General features: G+C 44.8%; 2 protein-coding genes and 1 pseudogene across 2 annotated transcripts; 2 read left to right on the top strand and 1 right to left on the bottom strand.

Annotated features, from left to right (window-relative positions):
* Positions 1–1775: 1775 nt before the first annotated feature.
* LOC125506257 (protein synthesis inhibitor II pseudogene) lies at positions 1776–2995 on the top strand (annotated as a pseudogene).
* A 5528-nt stretch (positions 2996–8523) lies between these two features.
* LOC125511147 (protein SODIUM POTASSIUM ROOT DEFECTIVE 2) lies at positions 8524–10348 on the top strand. The gene is made up of 3 exons (XM_048676446.2): positions 8524–9140; positions 9616–9691; positions 9767–10348. Exons 1-3 carry the CDS (start codon positions 8739–8741, stop codon positions 9916–9918), a joined length of 630 nt encoding a protein of 209 aa, XP_048532403.2. The 5' UTR covers positions 8524–8738; the 3' UTR covers positions 9919–10348.
* Positions 10349–21721: 11373 nt separating this feature from the next.
* On the bottom strand, positions 21722–22070 carry LOC125506256 (subtilisin inhibitor-like). Its single transcript, XM_087525029.1, has one exon. It carries the CDS (start codon positions 22064–22066, stop codon positions 21836–21838), a length of 231 nt encoding a protein of 76 aa, XP_087381155.1. The 5' UTR covers positions 22067–22070; the 3' UTR covers positions 21722–21835.
* Positions 22071–23583: the final 1513 nt, after the last annotated feature.

Below are 23583 nucleotides of genomic sequence, written 5' to 3'. Positions count from 1 at the left end.
GGAGGGAAGTGACCATTCTGCTAGACTAGTCGACTACTCCCTCCGTTTCATAATATAAGAGCGTTTTGTCAAAAAACGAGGATTGTTCTAGAAGTTGCAAGCCATGACCAACTCCTACCACTGGTCACCCTATCCACCAGCGTTATTTGGGAGTAGAAGAAGGTATTTAAGCCAAAATCAGATCTAGAGAAACAAAAGCCTTATTTGGGGAGCTCCGCAAGGTGGGGCGGAAGTCGTCAATGACAACCGGAGCAAGTCCAACAGAAGCGACAAAGATCAGCATCCACCAAGCGATTCACCAGAGGAAGTTGACGGTAAACATTTAACTGCTAAGAAACCTTACAAGACTTAGAGCATGGTTAATAGTATAGCCAGTTGTTGGCTATATGAAACCGCCATGTCATATATAGTCATCATTCATATTCACTCATACAATAGTATCGGCTATAAGGTTGGCTATTACATCAGAATTTTTTTCTATCTTATCTCTTTCTCTTTCTTCACATTAATTGTATTTGCCTAAGAGTATGCATATAGCTAGGCTCTTGCATGAGAGCCCACTCCCTTTATTTTTTTACATCTCTCCTCCACATAGGCAAAAGTGCCATGTAAGTGGGCTATAACCTCTCTATTGTACTTGCTCTTATCGACAAAAGTGGCGCTGGTGGTTTAGCAATAGTGGGAAGATATATCTATAAGACCTACAAAAGTGTCGCGGGTGGTTTAGCAATAGTCTTGCTGTAAGAGCAAGTACAATAGCAAGTTTATAGCATGCTTACATGACAATTTTTTCTATGTAAAGAAGAGAGACATGAAAAATTAAGGGGAGTGGGCTCTCATGCAAAAGTCTGGCTATACATGTGCTCCTAGCATATGCAATAAATATGAAGAAAGAGACAGAGAGATGATGAGTAAAAGTACTCCCTCCGTTTTTATTTAGTCCGTGTATTAGCTTTGGTTAAAGTCAACCTTTGCAAACTTTGACAAAGTTTATAAATAAAAATATTAATATATACAATAACAAATCAATATCATTAAATCACTATTGAATGTATTTTCACATCATATACATTTGGTATGGTAAATGTTTATATTGTTTTCTATAAACTTGATTAAACTTTATGAAATTTGACTTCAGTTAAATCTAATATGCAGAGTAAATAAAAACGAAGGGAGTACTAATCTCATAGCCAACCTTATAGCTAATCTTGTTGTATGAGTGACTATAAATGATGACTGTAGATAATATGGCAACATCATATAGCCAGCAGTTCGCTTTATTATTAACCATGCTCTAAATGCTAGCTCAAAAGCTAGGTAATTATTGGTCTCCCCGTGAACCAGAAAAATAACTATTTTGGCAATTCAGCAGTGGTCACTTCTACGGGATTTTAATACTAATACTCACTCCGACCAATTTTTTTTATCTTAGATTTGTTTATATACGAATGTGTTAGATACCGGCACTAGATACATTGGTATCTAAACAGATTTCAGACAAATTTTTTGGGACCGAGGTAATGGAATGAAGTCAAATTAGATGCATTATTAGATTTACTACAATTTAGTGTTGCTTGTCACACCAATCTCACGATCACTTCTGTAAATTTTGCATCTTCCCATCACGTAACATGTATTTGAGGCCAAAGTGCCAGACTTGGTCCACCCTTCTGGAGAAATGTCGCCAGTTCAAGATGCCGCGACCCATTCCACGCTGAATGATGTCGCCAGTTCAATACATCCCAGGCATGACCAGGTGTGCTGTGCTGCAAATCGAAGTTGGCCTTGGCTTCTTCATTGATTCAACTAGCAAGCATATATGCGCGCCTGTTGCCTATAAATTCATCGCCAACTCGTTCTTCTTCGTCCATCCTTCCATCATCGATCTCCCATTACTTTGTCCATCTCATCGAACCATGGCCACCAACCCGCGCTTCGTGGCGTCATTCGACGTGGAGAGCAGCGACAAGTACACCAGCTTCATCGCCGGCATCCGCAGCAGGCTGGCCAACACGAAGCACTACTCCCACAACGTCCCCGTGCTGCCGCCGGCGGACCCGCCCGGCACCCCGCCGCGCCGGTGGTTCCACGTGGTGCTCAGGACGCGGACCAGCACGCTCACGCTCGCCATCCGGGCCGACAACCTCTACCTGGAGGGCTTCCGGAGCAGCAACGGCGCGTGGTGGGAGCTCACCCCCCGCATCATCGCGGGCGCCACCCACCTGGGCTTCGGCGGCACCTACCGCGACCTCCTCGGCGACACGGACAAGCTGGCCGGCGTCGCGCTCGGCCCGCAGCAGATGGCCGAGGCCGTGAACGCGCTCGCCGGGCGCACCGCGGCCGACGCCGGCTCCGGCGCCAAGCAGCAGCAGGCGAGGGAGGCCGTGGTGGCGCTGCTGCTCATGGTGAACGAGGCCGCGCGGTTCCAGACCGTGTCGGGGTTCGTGGCCGGCCTGATGCACCCGAGGGCGGCGAAGAACAAAGGGGCCATCACCGGGGAGATGAAGGCGCAGGTGAACGGGTGGCAGGACCTCTCCGCGGCGCTGCTCAAGACGGATAAATATGAAGAAGAGAAGGCTAATAAACAAGACAAGAAGAAGCCGGAGAAAAAGGGCCCGGAAACGTTCCCGGCGTTTGACAAGATGGGGGTGAAGACGGCGGACCAGGCCGCCGCCACGCTGGGGATCCTGCTGTTCGTCGCCGTGGAGGGCGGGATGGCCAGGGACAAGGCGCTGCAGCTGTTTCGTGGGACTCCAAATTACTAGTAGCTTGGTGTGTACGTGGATTGATTGATGCTTCAGGCCAGGGACAAGGCGCTGCAGCTGTTTGTGTCTGCGTTTATTTTTCCCTCTCCATTTTCGTTTTTTTTTACCTTTTTTCATATAAGCTGTACGTTTTTCGTATATAGCAGGAGAATTTATTATAAACGTTTATCATTTTTGAAATACATGTTTAACATTTTTTAAAATATAATTTTTCAGATCTCCTTTTTTCATAGAGATTGTACTGTTTTATACAATAGGAACATTCTTTTATAAAAATTTAACATCTTTTTACTTATTTTCCGTTTTTCTATGTTTTTATTTATGGTTTTCCTTGGTTTCCATTCCTTTTTCTTTTTCTTTTCCTTTTCCTTTTTCTTTTTCTTTTTATTTTCTTTCTTTCGCAATTTTCACTGTTTTCACTCTTTTTCATTGGAGATTTTGATTTTTTTTTCCTTTGTTTTACTTTGGTTTCGTTGGTTACCTTCCCGGGTTTCTTCTTTTTTTTTTCTTTCGTTTTCTTCGCTTTTCATTTGTTTCTTTGTTGGTTTTCCTAATTTTATCAACACATGTCTACTTTTTTTCATTACATAATGTACATGTTTAATTACACATGAAAATTTTAAGATACACATTGAACATTTTACAAATATACGATGTACTTTTTCAAATACATGTTTTGAACACCTTTTTGAATACATGACTAAAAATTTTGAAATACATGTTGACCAATATTTTAATGGAAATAAACATTATTCCCACAGAATGTTCATTTTTTGTATGCATCATGAACATTTTTATATAAACATTTAACATTTGATAAATACATAATTAACATTTATAAAAATATATGTCTTGATATATTTTGATGACTAACTTTTTCACACAGATTGTATATTTTTGTGTGTACATATAAACATATTAGTTATACTCTTTTCAAGTACATGATTAACAATTTTTAGAATGTATTTTTCATGTATACATTTTTTATACATATGAAATTTTTTTGTACACATTTAAAACTTTAAAATACATGCTTGACACTTTTTAAGTTGAGTTAACCAAGTTTTTATAATAATTAGCATTCTTTAAATGAACCTTTTTTAAATAATAATTGGATATAATCTTGTAAAATGTATGGATTTACAATAAAGAAAAAATAAAGGAAAAAATTAGCGTGATGTCATCACAATGTCAGCATGATGAACATGCTTCGTTACTGGTTCAGCCCATCACCGGCTCTTGTTCGGTATGCTCGAGCGAGGGTGGCTACCAGAATGCATTTAGGGAAGCATAGTTGTGCCCATCTAACCAGACCACCCAAATCGTCCTCGTATGTCCGCCATACCCGCAAACCCCCAAATCGAGCCAATATGTGGGAAGAAAAGAAAAATCCAATGTGAGGCTCGTTGGAGCAGATTGTTGACCTGATACACATTAGGGCATGTACAATGGTTGATAAGATAGTCTTATCTTAAGTTCTGCATGTAATTTAGAGATGACAAAAAAATGTTTATAATGGGTCATCTCTTAGCCTTATCTTCAATAACTAACAATTCCTAAAAATATGATGAGACATATAGTGCTAAGAGATCATCTCTTGTCTTATCTTAAATAAGAAAAGACAAGCCTTCTCTTATGAGTTCTCTCTCCTCCACTTCGTCATTTATTCTACGTGGCACTTCTAAGATAGCACCATTGTACATGCCTTGCGAGCGAGGCGAGTGCTGTGTGTGTAGGCTCATTTTTAGCGTAGGTACTAGGTAGTACACTGCCACAACTTGACTTGGGAACCTTATAGAACCGGTCTTTCATTAATTGTTTTTTCTGGTTTTTCTTTTCCTGGCTCTAATTTTTTGTTTTATTTCATTCGCCTTTTTCTGTTTCTCTTCTGGTTATTAGTTTTTTTACCTTTTTATGCTTCTTTTATCTTTATCTTTTCTTCTTTATTTAAAAAATCATGATTTCATAAAAATGTTCACAATTTTCAGATATGTTTATAAATTTGTGAAATGTTCGCACTTTAAAATTTCGTCTGGACTTTCAAAAAATGTATCCATTTTAGAAAAGTATAGATCAAAAGAATGTTTCCTTTTTGCCATGTTCTGAGCAGAGTTTCAAAAAAATGTTACCATCTTCAAAAATTGTTTGGGTTTTTAAAAGTTGTGCATGTATATTGAAAGTTATTCGTTCTCTCAAATAAATGTTTATGTTTTTTAAAAAGTTTCAAATTTATCAAAAAAACGTATTTATAAAGTAGTTCAGGATTTGAAAAAAAAAATCATGTTTAGAAAAAGTGTTGAACATGTTTGAAATTTTGATAAAATGTTCAGAATTACCAAAGTTCTTGAAATGGCCAACCTATGCTTCAAAGTTCTTATGTTCCTTCCTCTTAACCCTGAAGATGATCCATTTGAGCTCTTCTTTAAAGTTTTTCTTGCAAGCATAAAGATCGGGAGTTGTGCCTTTGAAAATATAATCATGCTTGGTTGTATAGATGGCCCATGAGGCAAGAACAGCGATTTCAAGTGCAAATGGAATTGCTAGAAGTTTCTTGATGTGAGCAACTTCATCTTGAATCCATGAGTGGGTAGGAGTCCGGGTTGGACATTTGTAAGACCAGCACATTTATGCAAAAGGACAGTGCAGAAATAAATGATCCCTTATTTCAAGCACCTGCATATCACACGTGACACGTGACACAAGTGTAGTCCTTAATGAGGAAATTCTTTCTTTTGAAGCATGGCCCTGGTATTCAGCATGTCGTACTTAAACCAGATGAACATTTTGTGTTTTAGCTGACAACAAGTTTTCCATATCCATCTAAGGACTGGAAGGACCTCATGATTTGGAGTGAGCAACTGATATGCTAATTGTTCGGACGTAGTTTGACATTCAATATGAACTTCAGTTGGGCCGCGGATGCATCCGCGTGTTTGTTTTCCCATAAAACTAAAGCAACCCAAGGGCTTTGCGGGAGTCCGTACCGTTGCCACGTAGGACACGACACCCCCGGCCCACCCAAAAAAGGTGGAGCCCGTGCAGTTAGAGCGATCTGCACCGTCTTCACGCCAAAACCCCACTTTCTCCATGCTCCCTGCTCTGATCGTCGTCGTCCTCCACCCCAGTTGGCGCACTTTTTGCTTCAGTCGCCACATGGACCCGTACGAAGAACTGTCGGACCGGCGGAGATGGAGAATCTAGAGAAGGTGGTCGCAAGCAAGATGAACTCAGTGACACAACAAGCCCGTCGCCTGAAAGTGAAGGGAAAGGATGGGGCGGTGGGCGGGGTTGGAGACGGGGAGCAGGACTCAGGCAGGGCCGGACACGAGGGGGGTCGTCGCTGTTGTCGTCCATCTACACGCCACCCTGGCCGCATCAATATAAGCCGCCCTATTTCTACACCGCGAAGCAGCTCGACCGGCAGGGGCAGTCCCCGGCATCCGCCGTCGAGTGCGTGTCATATAACGTCGACGTTGACACAACATCACGCCAGTTCCCGACTCGGCATCGCCTCAGCTTGTCTGGCCGGGGACACCGGGCATGGAGCAGCTCAGTGCCTCAACTGAGCGAGACGATGTATGACGATGCAGGCAAGGAGCCGATCAATGACAAAGGCGAAGGCTACTTCGAGGATGGACAAGTGGATGACTCGGAGCCAGTAGGCTGGTTCTTTTGTAATCTAGCGCGTGTATAAATTATAAACATCCAACTCTTCTTGGTTTGTGACCGGGTGTTATAAACACCACACTGTAATTTGCTCGCATTGTTATGCATTTGAAATGAAATTGACTGGACCTGACGGATGTTTAGGGGATGCGGTTGGATGTCCAGCTTCCGTAGGCGTGTCTGTGGACCAGCCCGCAGACAAACATTGTGTATGGTTTAGTGGTCCAAGTTGAAGATGCCCTAATATATTGTTTCAAAGTAAAATATATAAGACGATAGATTCCCAAAACGTTAAACCCATGTTTCCTGTAAACAGTAACCCCATGTTCCCTGTAAACCCAATTTATAATATGGTGGTTTTCTGCAATTAACTCCGACCTTTTGGGTCGGATTGTTTTGACTAATCAATGACCGGGCCGTCCGCACGGGTGTTTAGAGGGGGTTTGGGGAGCCCGCGTGTAGATGCTCTAATGGTGTTTTGAAGTATAAGACAATAGATTCACAAGGATAGCATGGCAGGGTTATGTCCTCTTCTTACCAAAGTACCATGCATGCATGCTTACTTGTTAGCTAATGACGTGACTGCATCGGCGATTGTATATCGATTAGCGCCTCTGATACCTACTTTTGGGCCAGACAGCAGTCGGCCCCGCGCCTGCATTGTTTTCCATGTGCAAACGACGGGCGCACGCTCGGTCCGTGGTCACGTGCACGCACGCCAATGCCTGCTCGGCTCCTCCTGCTGCCCGCTGACACACGCAACGGCTCGATCTATCCATCGATAACCCTTCCCTGGCCGACCGGCGACGGGCGATGGGCATCCTCGTGCGCGCGCGCGTGGTGTGTCTTGCCTGCCATGCCGTTGCCCGGCGTGTCCCCGGCCCCCAACGGCATCATCTGGACCGGGCCGCGCGATCGCCGGACCGAGCCACCGCGGTGCGGATGCGGAATCCGTGATGCCGACGCGCGCCCACTGTGGCTGCACCTGCACCAGGGTTTAAACTTTAAAGCGATCGGAAGGCGGGTAAACCAAAACTTGGAAGGAGAACCCGATTCTGCTTCTGGATCATGGATCATGGACCGCGCCGCCACCGCCACCGCCACCGCAGGAGAAAGGGGAATCGCGATTCTTCTTCTTCTTCTTCTTCTTCTTCTTCTTTGGATCGACGACGTTGCCCTCCTCCGCTCCGGCCGGCTGCATGATTTCCAGTTCCTTCGTTTCCAACAAGACGTAGCTATCCAAGCAACGACGGCAGGGTGAAAAGAGCCCGTACGTTCTGCCTGAGCTTTTTCTCTCCGCCACTATTCCCAAAAGAGTTCCCCGTTCTTGAATATCCGGTCGCAGTTTCCCACTGCCACTCTTCATTTTCAGCGTTAAGAAAACGAAACGTGTCGATGCACGGACACCCAGTGGTTGTCTTTGTTGGTGCAATCAAGATTCCAGTTTCGTGAGAGACATGTTCATCAAGGCAATCAGCCAATTAACCCTCAAAAATAAAGGCAATCAGCCAATCATACACGCGCGCGAGCAGACACACACACAGGAGGACCATTCGTCCCAACATTTTCCTTTTTGGATCTACGAGCATTAACCCCTTGAATTATTCCTGACCGTGATGTTATAGCAACGTTCCCTCCCTTCCTAATTATTTCCCCTGAAAAGAAAAGACGGAATACCTGCACACTTTCTGAACTGTTCATGAAAGAACAAGACAGACGTAGTATCTTTATGCAATTATTATATAAATGAAAGATAGCAAATCAAATGAGGTTCTGATCAAGCAGTAGTACGTATAATCTGCACCCGTTTGGCAGTGCAGCCTCATCTCACTTTCGATGGGAATTACCACAACGGAGCAAGTCATTTAAACGCATTATTGGGTCAATAATTCGGTGCTGCTCGTTACATCAGTCTCAAGCTCTCTCAACCGCCGTATTAACTCCTCGATGGCGGCACGGCATTCCGTGGTGGAAATGCGGACGCCACTGCTGCATGCAGAGAGAAGCAGTACGACTGAAGCTTGTGACCCATTTTCTGAAGCTTGTGAGCCATGAACAGGGCAATCGTGGCCGAAAGCCTGAGCCACGCCCACGACTTTCTCACCGCGCAATAAAACTCCGGAGCAGAGCTACTCTACCATGTGAGGAGCTCAGGAGCAGCGTGGCAGGGCCTCCTATAAAAGTGTTTCCCCTTGCACCACCGCTGCACACTGCACTGCGCCACCACCGTATCCAAAATAGCTCAGCTCAGCGCTGCTCGCCACTGAACTCGGCTGGACTGGTGACACAGTTGTAGAGCACCACGCCATGGCTCCCCTGCTCTTCAAGGACATGAGGAGCCTCTCGTGCTCGTCGCCGGCGTCCACCGCCATATGCCCTAGCCTGGAGCGCCAGCCCATCTTCCGCCCCCAGAAGGCCGGCGCCAGCCCGCTCTTCCAGGTCCCCGCCGAGCCCAGAGCCCACAGGCAGGACGGCAGGAAAGGGCAGCACCACCACCATCACCAAAGGGCTGGCGTTGCCAATGGCGAGCTCGCCAGCCCGGCCGGGTCGACAAGGTTCCTGCTCAGCGGCTGTGCCGCCGTCGACGAGATCCAGGAGGTCGCCACGGCGCCGGCGGCGCCTCCGGCTGCTGCCCCGGGTGGCGATGCCAGAAGGGAGGAGCCGGCTGCTGCTGATGCGAAGAACACCAACACCAGCACGCAGGAGCAGGTGAGGATACTCTGCAGTTCTGTTGTGAATCATTGCTGATTATTTGCCGTACTACTTGGGTTCTGAAGATTTGATCCCACTCGTCTTGATACCTCATCAAAAGAAAAAGAGAAGACAGAGGAAAATACAGAGTAGTTAGAGATGGTGCAATCATCAGTAATCATATCAGTGTTAGACCCAGAGAGTGGTACTTAATTTTATTCGGCGATTTCATTTAGATATCTGGACTTTTAAGCCGAAGATGCGGAAATACAATGATGACAACTACTTGTAGACAGTATCTTTTGTGCGGAAATGATTGATTAATTTGTTGTACACGTATTCCAAAACAGATTGATGTGTGCGTATCCGTATGGATTCTACTCTGCTTGCAGTTTGCTTCCAGAGCTGCATCTTTGCCTCGTTTGATTCAGAGTGTGGTTGCTCTGAAGCAATTAAGCTCTCTCCTAAATTGGTTTGCCGGTCGTCGTTGCAGGTGGTGGTGCTGAAGGTGTCCCTGCACTGCAAAGCGTGCGCCGGCAAGGTGAAGAAGCACCTCGCCAAGATGGAAGGTAAGTGAGCACCAAGAAACATCTCTGAAACTTTTTCTTCAGAGCACAGTAACCAAGCTGCGTCTGTTTCTGAAGGTGTTCGGACGTTCAGCATCGACTTCGCGGCCAAGAAGGTGACGGTGGTGGGCGACGTGACCCCGCTCGGCGTGCTCGCCAGCGTCTCCAAGGTCAAGAACGCGCAGATCTGGGCGGCGGCGCCGCCGCCGCAGCCCGCCATGGCCGCCTAGCTCGCCGACGAGACCAAGAAGCAGCCTAGGATTCCAACGGGTCCTGGCTCATGGTAGGTAGGGAGCTGTGTGTGTACTACGTGAGCGTGAGCAGCTCGGCACGGACGTCCGTACGCGCGTGGGGGTCACCCACCGGGGCACGCAGGCAGCCGCTGACGAGGGCCAGGCCGGCACGGTGGACCAGCGGCGAGCGGGCGCGCCACTGTGCGTGACACGCGTGCACATGCATGGCGTTCGTCGTGGGGCGCTCCCCAACGGGCAGAAGCTGCCGTGCTGTGGATCTGTGTTCGTGTTGGTGTTCGTCTCGTGATGTGTTTGTTTGGTTGTGTTCGGCGCGTGGTGTTTCTTCTCTTGTCATGAGACTCGGAGCGTGTGTATGGCTCTGTTCGTTTCATCTTCTCTGCTGTAATATATGAGCGTTTCATGTGCAGACGTGCTGCTTTACAAATTGTGGACTTGCGATCTCGAAGTGATGTTTGGCAAACACAACACACAACTTGAAGCTCTTTAGAGCAACTCTAACGCGCCGATTCATTTTGTCCGCACTCGTTCGTTTGTCTCGCGGCGGATAGAAAAGTCGGCCCAACGCGCCGTCTTAAATGGACGCGCGTCCGTTTTTCGTCCGCCTACTGACCCATTCTCGGTCCAATTTTAAGCCTCATTTGCATCGATGCGAACACAAAACAGACGCGAGCGACGCCCGCCTACTCCTCCCCCCTGGCCCGCTAGTCGATGGCACATTAGCCATCCTCTCTTATTCCAACAGCAAACCCTCGCCCGCCTTCTTCTTCGCCGCCGCCGCCCATTTTCCGGCGCTTCTGCCAGCTGCCGGTGCCGCAACATCCCCTCTGCCCCCCACGCCGCCACCTCCCACGCCACCGCCACCGCCGTCTTGTCGCCGGGGATCCGAAAGCTTCCCACCCCCACATCCCCGACACAACCGCAACCAAGAAGCCGCCCCGCCAGCTCCTTCATCCTGACACCGGCACGCTCGTCGGACACCGCCAGGGCAGCCAGTTGGTCCGAGGGCGTGACTCCCTTCACTGGTCGGCTCTTTCTCGATGCACGCAAACTGTTCGACAGTTTTGCCAAGGTACAAAATGGACTCCGCCGACGAGTTCTTTTTTTCACAATTTTCTTTGCACTCCGACGATTCCTCGTCCGATGATGAGGAGGAGATCTTGACTGCCATGTTGGTCCATCACCAGCGATTGTTCCGTGACTTCATTCCGTGACAATATTCAAAAAATAGAAATAAACAACACATTGTCCTTTAAAAAATGTGGTTTGAATTTACTACATAAGTTTTGGCAAGGCATACGTATAAATTGCATGATCGAAATATTGTATCTTAATATTTACATGCGTATGTTCCATATCCTTAGTGTGGTAGAAAAATATAGTATTTTGTTTTCTTGACCGCCATCCTACACGCCTGCTAGCGCCACCTCTAGTTCTTAGGGCTTGTTCTGATCTCCTCCCACTCTAAACTTCTAAAAAATTCGAATCGAAGCAGGGCCGAACGGAATAGCTTCTCGAAGCTGCAATCCAGGAAGCCACGATGGGCTGCAGTTCATTTTTTTGAAGCGACCGATTCCCAGCTTCACGTATTTGTGAATCGGAAGCTGCAGTTATTTACGGCCGGATTGCCACCGCCAAGAAAAACGGTTCGCTCCTCACCTCCAACTCGCTCCATCCCGCAGAAACCCCCTCGCTCACAACTCCCCTTCCCCTCGTTCTCCTCTGCAACCCTAGCGCCGCCATTCCCGCCGCCACGCCCGGCAGCCCCCGTCGCCGGCCAAATCGCCCCATGTGACTACAGATCCGGCCGCCCCAGTCTATTTCCCGCCGGATTCCATCTTCGCCGCCGTCCAATGCGCCTGCTGCAAGGAGCTGCGCCCCCATGTCTCAGAGGAGCTACACCCCGACGCCATTGACGCCCGAGCGACGCTCCCAAGCTAGGAGCTGCACCAGGACGACCACGCCCAGCCCGTTTCTCTTTTTTTTTGGCCTATTTGCAGTTTGGCCCGAAATGGACTGCTTCCAGCCGGCCCAAGGTGGCAAGAAGCTGGGCTTCACCGCCCCAGTTGGGCTGCCAGCTCACCCAGGCGCTGGGGAGAAGCTGCCTCGCTCCAGAACAGTTTGCTACACTCCACGTGAAGTGAGAAGTGAGGCTAGAAGCTGGATATGAGAAGTTTTTGAGAAGCTAGCAAGTCTCCGAACAGGCCCTTAGTCTCTGCCATACTTCGCTTCTGTCCTTCATTGCTCTCGTGCAACATGGGCTTTATCCCTCACCCTCTCTGCTATCTCAAGTGGGTTGTCAGCATGTAGTTGTACGACCTCTATTGTTCCCTCCTACAATTCAATACTCCCTCCATTCCATAATGTAGGTGCTTCCTCTAACCTCATGTTTTAACTTTGACCGTAAATTTAACTACCAAGACCGATTGCGGCGGGAGCAAAAATTATATCAGTAAACTCGTATTCAAAAATAGTTTTCAATTATACAATTTTTTCTCCCGCCGCAATTGGTCTCGTTGGTTAAATTTATGGTCAAAGTTAGACCTCAGGAAGCACGGGCACACTATATTTTGAAATGAAGGGGGTATTAGTAGGCATCATCTAGAAGGCATCCTCCCAGATTTCGCTCAAAGATGAACAACAACTCTGACATTAGTTTTTTACCATTTTTTGTTGAGTAGTGATTGGATGTATAACAACCTGAACATTTATGTGTTTGTTCTATTCTCTAGTCCAATTCTATATATTTTTTTTGTAAAAGTTTACGAAGTTTGACCTCTAAAAAAAGTTGTGGGCTATATTTTTGAACGAATAGAGTACAATACTTCATGTAAAAATGTCGCTAATAGACATTCGCCCACTGATGACCCACACGTATAGGAGATCTATCGTAGTCCTTTCGATAAGTAAGAGTGTCGAACCCAACGAAAAGCGGAAGGAAATGACAAGCGGGTTTCAGCAAGGTATTCTCTGCAAGCATTGAAATTATTGGTAACAGATAGTTTTATGATAAGATAATTCGTAATGGGTAACAAGTAAATAAAGTAACTAAGGTGCAACAAGGTGGCCCAATCCTTTTTGTAGCAAAGGACAAGTCTAAACGAACTCTTATATAAATAAAAGCGCTCCCGAGGACACATGTGAATTGTTGTCAAGCTAGTTTTCATCATGCTCATATGATTCGCGTTCGTTACTTTGATAATTTGATATGTGGGTGGATCGATGCTTGGGTGCTGCCCTTCCTTGAACAAGCCTCCCACTTATGATTAACCCCTCTCGCAAGTATCTGCAACTATGAAAAAAGTATTAAGGTAAACCTAATCATCCTAACAATAGCATGAGTAGAAAAAGGGTCAAACGTGAAGCACATTAGTGCCGGTTTGAATTAGAGCCGGCACTAATGTGCACATTAGTGTCGGTTCGTGGCGGCGATCAATAGTACCGGTTCGTGGCGAACCTTTAGTACCGGTTCATGCCACGAACCGGTACTAAAAAGGCTGCATCAGCCTGCGGTCAGGCTATGGCCCCACCATCACCATTTAGTGCCGGTTCTTACCACGAACCGGTACTAATGAGGTTATGGCAAGCTGTTTTTAGTCCCACCTCGCCAAGAGAGAGGCAGTATGAGCGGTTTATAAGCCGTGAGTGCACAGACAATGACGAAGAGTTGCAATGCTCACCTACATGTTGATTAGCTTCAAGCCTTGCGGAATAGCATAAATTGCACTGAGCTATGTGCAGTGCAGTCTACACTATTCCGAATGGCTTGAAGCAAATTAACCAGCATTGCACCTTTTTTTTATTTTTAATAACTTATTTAAACTCCGGACTTCTTTTGTGTTCAGTATGCAACATTTAAAGCGACGTCATCAATTTCCAACATGTTCTGACATCATTTGTTGTTTTTCGGTCATTTACCTAATTGTTTAGAGAGCTAAATGACCGTGAAATTGAAAATCACTACAAAATGAATCCTGAAAATGTTGAAACTTGGCATGGTATCATCATATCACCCGCATAGCATGCGCGAAAGAGTAGAGAGGGTCACGGCAAAAACTGGACGCACTTCGTGTACAAACTGGACAAACTCTTTTCGAGTATCAGGGTTTCGGAGTCCGGAGTGGGTACTAATGTGCATCCCACCAATCAGGAAGAATCACACGGATCGTGTGTTTCTTTCTAGCTCTTGCGAGTCGTTGGATCAAGGGTGTGTTTCTTCCTAGCTCATGTGAGTCGTTGGATCAAAACTACCACAATCACTTTGTGAGCCAGACGACCCTATATATAGCTAGCCCACCTCTCGCCTTCCCTGCATAAGTCTTTCAGTTCATCGACTACATATATCTACCAGTTCATCGACTGCATACATCTACCAGTTCATCGACTGAATACAAATCATTCGGATTCGCCATCATACGTCCAACCGTGCATTTGATATGCATATATATGCATCACGAGCCACGGTTGGGCTGTATGATGGCGATACCGATTGGTTTGTTCTAGATCCGACATAAAAGGTTTGATACAACTTCTTTTTTGTGACATAAGAGCTATCTCTCCTCCTACCTATTTTAGTTACACAACTACCTATTTGTGCCAAATTTTCACTTTTGCTGTTGCTCTTGCATCATAAGCATTCATGTTAACTGGACTTACAAGTAATGCAATTTAACCAAACTATCTTGTGATCTTCGCCAAGAGAGAGGCAGTATGAGCGGTTTATAAGCCGTGAGTGCACAGATAATGACGAAGAGTTGCAATGCTCACCTACATGTTGATTAGCTTCAAGCCTTGCGGAATAGCATAGATTGCACTGAGCTATGTGCAGTGCAGTCTACACTATTCCGAATGGCTTGAAGCAAATTAACCAGCATTGCACCTCTTTTTTATTTTTAATAACTTGTTTAAACTCCGAACTTCTTTTGTGTTCAGTATGCAGCATTTAAAGCGACGTCATCAATTTCCAACATGTTCTGACATCATTTGTTGTTTTTCGGTCATTTACCTAATTGTTTAGAGAGCTAAATGACCGTGAAATTGAAAATCACTACAAAATGAATCCTGAAAATGTTGAAACTTGGCATGGTATCATCATATCACCCGCATAGCATGCGCGAAAGAGTAGAGAGGGTCACGGCAAAAACTGGACGCACTTCGTGTACAAATTGGACAAACTCTTTCCGAGTATCAGGGTTTCGGACTATACAAAAATAAATAATGCAGAAAATAAAAAAACTATACAAAAAAATTACTCAAAAATAAATAGAAGAAAATAAATAATGCAGAAAATAAAAAACTATATAAAAACTACTAAAAAATAAACAAAAGAAAATAAATAATGCAGAAAAGAAAAAACTATATAAAAAATTTGTTGGCACACTGCCCTGTTGGTCTACCAGACCTAGGATGTGCAAATGCAGGCCCAGGAGGGCCAGCAGACTCACAGGGCAGCGCGCCCTAATTAATTAGGCCCAGAAGCCTGCTATATAGAGGAGTTCGAAGAGGTAGCCGCGGTTGGGTTTATAAACCAGTGCAGCTGCCCTTCGCCGGGCGAGGTGGGACTAAACTTTGGGGTGGCAGCGCAAGGCCTTTAGTACCGGTTGGTGGCTCCAACCGGTACGAAAGGCCCCCCCCCCTTTAGTACCGGGTGGTGGCTCCAACCGGTACTAAAAGCCTTCGTTTCCCGCCGCTTGGCCTGGCGAAAATAGGCCTTTAGTACCGGTTGGAGCCACCAACCGGTACTAAAGGCCCATCCTATATATATAGCTCTTACGAAAATTTCAGTTTCATCCCCACTTCGTCTCCAACCTCCGCCGCGCGCGCCGCTCGATCCCGTCGTCGCCGCCCGTCGTCCGTCGTCATCGTCGCTGTCCCCGCCGCCGCCCGTCGTCGTCGTCGTCGTCTCGCGCTGCCGCCCTGAACGCCGCCGCCGTCCGTCGCCATCGCCGCGGCCGTACGTCTCTCTCTCGCTCCCGCACACACATACACACACATACATACACACACACACACACCGGCGCCCCCGCCCCGTACGCCGGCGCCCCCGCTCGTACGTACGGGGCGGCGGCGCCGTACGGGGCCGCACACACACACACATATACCACACACACACGCATACACACACACATACACACATACGTACACACATATACGTATATATACACACACATGCATATACACACACATACACACACACATTTTTTTTTACTTATTTTCTGTTTTTTAGAAAAGTTAATTAGATGATCGAATGTTAGATTAATGTCGAATGTTAGATGAATTAGCTAGCTAGATAGAAAAATTGTCGAACTAGAGATTAGAACTAGTTGAATAATTAATATAACTAGTTTATTTTTAATAAGAAAATTTAGGTATATGAGATTAGAACTAGTGGAATAATTAATATAACTAGTTTATTTTTAGTAAGAAAATTTAGGTATATGAGATTAGAACTAGTTGAATAATTAATATAACTAGTTTATTTTAGTAAGAAAATTTAGGTATATGAGATTTGATGATCTAATTAAAATATTATTTGTTAATGAGTTTTTCTGTTTATTTAATTTTTTTATATATTTTGAGTTTATATAAATGTTAGATTAATGTCGAATGTTAGATGAATTAGATAGAAAAGTTAAATATATAGTAATGTCAATTGAATATATAGTTAGATATATTAATGTCAAATGTTAGATGAATATATATTTGGCTAGATATAGGTGTTTAATGTTTCACCTATATGAACATAGGAAATGTCATCTGACGACGAAAAAGATTTTATTTTGTGCGAACACTGTGAAGACCAGCACGGCCTGTGCGACCAAAATTTCCTTGTTGATGGTAGGCGCTTCAGCATCAAGCTGGATGAGACATTCGAAGTTGATACAGTAAGTCACTTTGTCAATTATTATTTGAATGCAAAACTTATGCTTCATTTGCTTCAACTTATAATTTTAAATTTTCACTATTCTACTAGCGCATCCCCTGCCATGCAAGAATTTTTGTCTTGGATAAGATAGGTTTTAGTGCTATAGATGATATGGAGGTAAAGAGAGTTTACTTGAAGACGGAGCATGGGTATACTTTCAACGTCAAATTATATAATGGAGACACATACACCCATTTTGAATGCAAAACTTGGCAAGCACTATGCAAGGCTTATTTGAGCCTGATATGGTTATCACCTTTGATATTCGTCCGGAAGATGATATTGAAGGTAATATAGACATCTGGGTCGATGTGCAAACGCCTCCAGTTCTACCATTTGGTGAGTTTTTCTCAACCATGCATGCATATGTTTATGTCTTTCATACAGTTTATTCAAAAATAGTTGACAACTAATTTGTATTGTCAGCTTATTTCGGTTCAAGCAAACATGTCCGGCGCTTGGTAGACAGGACCTACTACTGCCCCGGGGCTCAACTAAACTGCAAGGAGATAAGTCATTATGTTTCATGGCTTGAGGATCTTAATACTGTCAAGACAAATTTTTTTCCTAAACTTAGAAATGTTAGTACTCAAAACGTGCGACCAATGGTGATCGTATTGAACTACGGTCACATCTATAATCAAAAGATGGTAAGATTTTAAATATTTGTCCTTAATTAGTGCATCTTTTGCATACATTATTTTTGAAGCTAAACTTTCATTGCTTAGTATATTAATTACTATACGATGTTGTTTAACAGGGACTTCCGATGACAGTTGTGCCTCAGTGGATCGAGACAAAAGGTCGCATGTCAATGGTTAGCTTACGACCAAGATTTCCTACATTGCACATGAGTGCATTCAGGATTTCTAAAAGCGAAGAATGCTTGATAGTGAAAGATTGGAGCAAAATTGTTAACGATCGCAGAGAAGTACTAGGGGTAGTAAGGTGAAGCGCAACCCAAGATTAGGAGACAGATTCATCTGCATGCTCCAGTATGATGAATCAGGAGAGCTATACATGTTCTATGCTATTCTACCCGAGAGGGAGTAGCAGGATCAGTAACTACTAGTTCATGCTCTTAATTAGTACTTGTCTCATGTCCGTGTCCTGAACTTCGATCTTGGTGACGATTATGTTGAACTTGATGATATCTTTGCTTCTGTTACAAAGTGAATGTTTCCTCTTTAAGCTAGCCAGCGTTGATGATGATTAGATAGCTAGCGCGGTAATGACTATGATGATTAAATAGTGGTAATTAGACGACTACGATGATTTTTAGCTAGCTAGAGTTTATTTATTTATTAATATGCGATGATGATGATGATGATGACGACTACAACTCATTATAACGTAAAACAATCCTAAATTAAATTGATAACACAAATTTAATTGAAAAATACAAAATAAAACAAAAACCCACAACCATTTAGTACCGGTTGGTGTTACCAACCAGTACTAAAGGGCTCCCGGCCCCCGGAGCTGGCTCGTGCCACGTGGTTCCCCTTTAGCACCGGTTCGTGCTGAACCGGTACTAAAGGGGGGGGGGGCTTTAGTGCCGAAACGTTAGTGCCAGTTCCATAACCGGCACTAAAGGCCCTTACAAACCGGTGCTAATGGTTCCATAACCGAAACATCTAGATCCAAATCAGCCCCTTACGAAGCAACGCATAAACTAGGGTTTAACCTTCTGTCACTCTAACAACCCATCGTCTACTTATTACTTCCCAATGCCTTCCCCTAGGCCCAAATAATGGTGAAATGTCATGTAGTCGGCGTTCACATAACACCAGTAGAGGAGAGACAACATACATCTCATCAAAATATCGAATGAATACCGAATTCACATGATTACTTATAACAAGACTTCTCCCATGTCCTCAGAAACAAACGTAACTACACACAAAGCATATTCATAATCATAATCAGAGGAGTATTAATTATCATTAAGGATCTGAAAATATAATCTTCCACCGGATAAACCAACTAGCATCAACTACAAGGAGTAATCAACATTACTAGCAACCCACAGGTATCAATCTGAGGTTTTGGGATAAAGATCGGATACAAGAGATGAACTAGGGTTTGAGAGGAGATGGTGCTGGTGAAGATGTTGATGGAGATTGACCCCCTCTCAATGAGAGGATCGATGGTGATGACGATGACAATCATTTCCCCCTCCCGGAGGGATGTTTCCCCGGCAGAACAGCTCTGCCGGAGCCCTAGATTGGTTCTACCCAGGTTCTGCCTCGAGACGGCGGCACTTTGTCCCAAAAGCTTCCTCTTGATTTTTTTTCAGGTCAGAACACACCATATAGCCAAAGATGGGCACCGGAGGCCTTCCAGGGGGCCCACAAGGTCGGGGGGCGCGCCTAGGGGGGTAGGACGCGCCCTCCACCCTTGTGGCTGGCTGGTGGCCCCGCTCTAGTACTTTCTTCACCCAATATTTTTTATATATTCCAAAAAAAGTTCCGTGAAGTTTCGGAACTTTTGGAGTTGTGCAGAATAGGTCTCTATTATTTGCTCCTTTTCCATTCCAGAATTCCAGCTGCCTGCATTCTCCCTCTTCATGTAAACCTTATAAAATAAGAGAGAATAGGTATAAGTATTGTGATATAATGTGTAATAACAACCCATAATGCAATAAATATTATTATAAAAGCATGATGCAAAATGTACACCCCCCTTATAAGAAATTTGTATTGCATTGTATTTTAACTAGAGATGATACCCAGTGCGCTGTGGCGGAACACTACTGATCTGGTTGCAATATATTGTTTTCATGATATTTCGTTGTCTTAAATTTGAATATGAGAGTAAGGACTAAAAATACATATGATTTATTATATTCTATTATTATATAGTTATACATATATATTTATTAAGTAGTACTCCCTCTGTTTGTTTTTATAAGACGTTCAGACAACTTGCTTTGTGTTGTTTTAAATAGTGTATGAAAGTCTAAAACGTCTTATAAAAATAAACAGAGGTAGTACTTGTCATGCATGTTGAGAGAAGTAAAAATAGCGGGGTTGAAAGTGGGATGTGTGCATGTTGAGAGAATTAGTATAGGTAGCATTTTCATGCATGCATTCGAAGATAAATAAAAATAATGGAGTTGATGAGATGGCATGTGTGCATCCTAACATAAATATAAGTAGTGAAGATCAACTACTTAAGTATATAGGATAATACACCGGTGGAGGGGTCAAACGGGAAAGTTGTGAATTTAGTTAAACGAAAGCTGAAAGTTTTGAGTTCTTTTCTGTTGGAGCCGACTGAGACCTAGAAGTTGTCCCGGATGCCAAAAGAACTAGTCCTAAAATTCAAAATGCATCATTGTCAAAAGAAAAAAAACAACCAGAGCGTGGGCGTGATACTGATTGTCAGTTTCGAAAGGGGGTAAAAGCATCTCTAACAACCCCGTGAAATACTCCTAGTGACCACCTATTGGGGGGGGGGGGGTATTTCTAAAAAAACTTCCCTAATAACCACTTAATGGGGCTCCCCAACAAGGCTCATGAACATGATCTCGCATTCTTGCTCTATCTTCTTCGAATTCACTTCCTGCGCAAGGACTATCAATTTCTCTTCTTCAATTGTCGCCTCCAACCACCTTGACTCCTTCTCTTGTTTTTTCTTCATCTCCAACTCTTTTTTGTTGCTATTATCTCTTTGACTGCCGTCTTGAGCACAACTGCATCTCCTGGTTTCTTTTGCTTATCTTTCTCACCTCTCCTTGATGGCATGTTGACTTTGGTAGTCGCCATTGAGTTGGGAGTAGAATACACTTCATCAATGTCATCAACGGCATCACCATTATTGTCCACTTCTAGAGTTGATGATGGTTTAGCCTTCTTCTTAAGTTGGAATCTCTCATTGTTCCATCTTTCCACTTCTCGTTGTATTGGAGCAATACCCAACAATGGATCATGACAAAATGACTAGCCTTTTGGATGCCTATGTTTGTAAAACTCATTCATGTAGTTGAGCTATCAAGTTAAACAAATCAGTAGCAAGTTCGATTCAAACATTTCACAGGATTTTTTTGCAAAGGAACAAAGTAAGAACAAAACTACTCACCAACATGTCCTCTGTCATTCCACTAGGCTTGGGACACTCCACCTGGGCCACACAACCTTACCATATATCACAACATACCAGAATTGCGCTCCCCATGTGACTGGGTGAATTCAGTGACCGGTCGGAGGAAACCGACACATTGCGATAAATTGCTCTACCATGCGCTTCCAATAAGTCTTCATCATTTTAATCGAACTCTACTATGTGGTCTATGCTCACACTCTCCCATGACATGACCAATGCAGTATCCTCCTGCGTGGAGTAGTTGTTCGACCTTGCCCATTTTTTCAGTTCTGTTGGGGCAACCTCAACGACGACATCATCAACGTCATCATGCGGAGTGGACAAAGAAATATCATCTATGCCTACCGATTCGTACATCAAGTTGAGATACGATTCTGGGATACATGTAGAAGTTTGCATCAAAGTTTATGCATATAGCCACAACAAAACATAAATGAAAAAATATACCTTCCTTGTGCTGTCTCGAACAGCTTGTTCGTGTTGTCCATGTCGAAGTCACCGGCGGCTTCGAACAAGGTGGGGAAGACCAGGTGCTCACGTTGCATGTATTGTGGAGAGTATTGGGAGAGAGCCAGCCAACTCCTCTTCTATACAGGGGAAGTTGGGCTCTTTTTTGCTATCACCCAAAAATTATTGGAAAAATGGGGCGTGTCCAATTCCTTCAACAGTAACACACCATGTTTTGGAAAAAAAAAAGACAGTAACACACCACACTTATGCCATGGACAAAATATCAACACACACGCAAGCTATTTTAAAAGGCAACAACGCATATCAATCAGTACATACACTCACTTATTGGTATTCCCTTCGTGAAGAAATATAAAAACATTTAGGTACAAACGTAAGGATAAGCCCAGGTAGCTAGCCAATCCTGGGAGCTTTCGTGACCTTGTCGTTGGAGTCGACGAACACCCTGACTCGGCCGGTGTTGTAATCCATGGTGACGAAGGAGTCGGCCGGAACGACGTGGACGCTGGCGTCCGGCTTGTGCTCTATGATCTTCTTCTTGGCCTCCTCCGACGACAGGCCCACCACCTCCGGCCACGAATTCTTCTCGGCGCCGACGCCGGCCGTCGCTCCCCCCGATTCCATTGCCTATCTGCAATACAAGAGAACCGGTCATGAGTTACGAACGCTTAAGAGGGACACAGAACGATGGGGGAAGCTGAGATTGCTAACCTGTTAGGCTTGAGTGCTTGACTAGTGAGTGTGCGTATGGTAGATTGGTGGATGCCGATGGTGCGTGTGTGGTTGTGCCTTGCGGTGTTAGTATTTGTAGGCCTGTGGCTGATGCGTTGGAGAAGAGGACGAGGACGCAGGTTCTGTTTTCTTAATTTTTGGTAGCTCCGATGGGGCATTGGAGGCAACGGTCTCGACAGTCAACAGATGGCAGCTCGGTGTAGTTTGTCTTCGAAAGTTCAGTGCAACACAAGAAGACCGAATTAATTAAGCTACCGTTTGGCCGGCTGCCGGCTGGCCACTCAAGACTGTTAGAGCATCTCTAACCGGATCCTTACTCCATCCCATATGTTTGGGCTAATAAGTTCAAATTCAAACACTTTTCATATAAAAAAAAAGATATCCATTCGGAATCCCAAATCTAGCTCATATGTTTGAGCTGTCTGGTACCCGTCAAACATGGCCCATACGTGGGGCAGATTTTGGGTTGTTTGGACGTGTCCATCATATCAGATTGACAGGGCTGGCCCACCTCAAATCAGTTAAAATTGACCAAATCAACCAAATTGACAGCCCTCTCCCTCATGTCCGCCCTCCCTTTCTCGCATCCACGTTGTCGCCCTTGCTCTGTGTCAGCACTGCCGACCTCCTCCTCCATCCCAGCCATTGACGCCTACTCCGCCATCTGCCCGTCCCATGAAGAATGGCTCCACGGAGCCCGTCGGGATCACTATTGTTATGAACAAGGTGGGGACCATTGCCCGAACGAAGTGGTGCACCCGTGAGAAGAGAAGGAAGCTTATGAGAAGGCGGAAAGGAAGTCGTCCAGATGGAGTTAGCAGGGTCAGCTCCGACACCCTCCGCCACGCCCATGCTCAACGCCGTTCCGCCTTCGCATTGGGGGGGGGGGGCATCCTAGATCACTTCACACTGGTACAAGAGGACGCCTCCCCCGAGTTGGAGTATGAGTCGCCGCAATTCTAATGTTCGCGGACAACGTCAGACATGTGCACCAACTGTTCGACCAAAGTCCAAACCCAAATTTGCATGTTTTTCTTGCCCCATATGCATTTTAGGATGATAGTTTCATTGTGATGCATCTTTATGACTCATTGCTAGTGGACATGATAAATGATGATCAAGAACCTCCAACTTATAAAACGGGTGATACCAATTCCCCTTTTGTATGATGTTGGGCAATAATTGGTGACGGAGCTAAATCCGACAGATCTCAGGTAGGGGGGGGGCTAAATAAGAGTCTAGAGACTATAGTAACGAGGACACAGGTTTTTACCCATGCTCGGGCTCTCTTCCGAGAGAAAACCTTATGTCTTGCTTGAGTTTTATTACTTTTGGATGGAGAACAAAGTACAAATGATCTACCCTGAGATTGTTGTGTATCTCACGAGCCCTACCCCTCGGTTTGTACC

Source organism: Triticum urartu, chromosome 5A, assembly GCF_056163025.1.
Source record: "Triticum urartu cultivar PI428250 chromosome 5A, HENAU_Tu73, whole genome shotgun sequence".
Lineage (NCBI taxonomy): Eukaryota > Viridiplantae > Streptophyta > Magnoliopsida > Poales > Poaceae > Triticum > Triticum urartu.
This window is presented reverse-complemented; position numbering and strand designations above follow the sequence as displayed.

What these genes read in the sequence shown, in the direction of transcription:
- LOC125511147 (XM_048676446.2), top strand. Translation starts at nt 8,739, where the DNA reads ATGGCTCCCCTGCTCTTCAAGGACATGAGGAGCCTCTCGTGCTCGTCG. An exon ending in ACACCAGCACGCAGGAGCAG is followed by an intron (nt 9,141 to 9,615) that starts GTGAGGATACTC and finishes TCGTCGTTGCAG; the next exon opens with GTGGTGGTGCTGAAGGTGTC. An exon ending in GCACCTCGCCAAGATGGAAG is followed by an intron (nt 9,692 to 9,766) that starts GTAAGTGAGCAC and finishes CTGTTTCTGAAG; the next exon opens with GTGTTCGGACGTTCAGCATC.
- LOC125506256 (XM_087525029.1), bottom strand. Translation starts at nt 22,066, where the DNA reads ATGGAATCGGGGGGAGCGACGGCCGGCGTCGGCGCCGAGAAGAATTCG.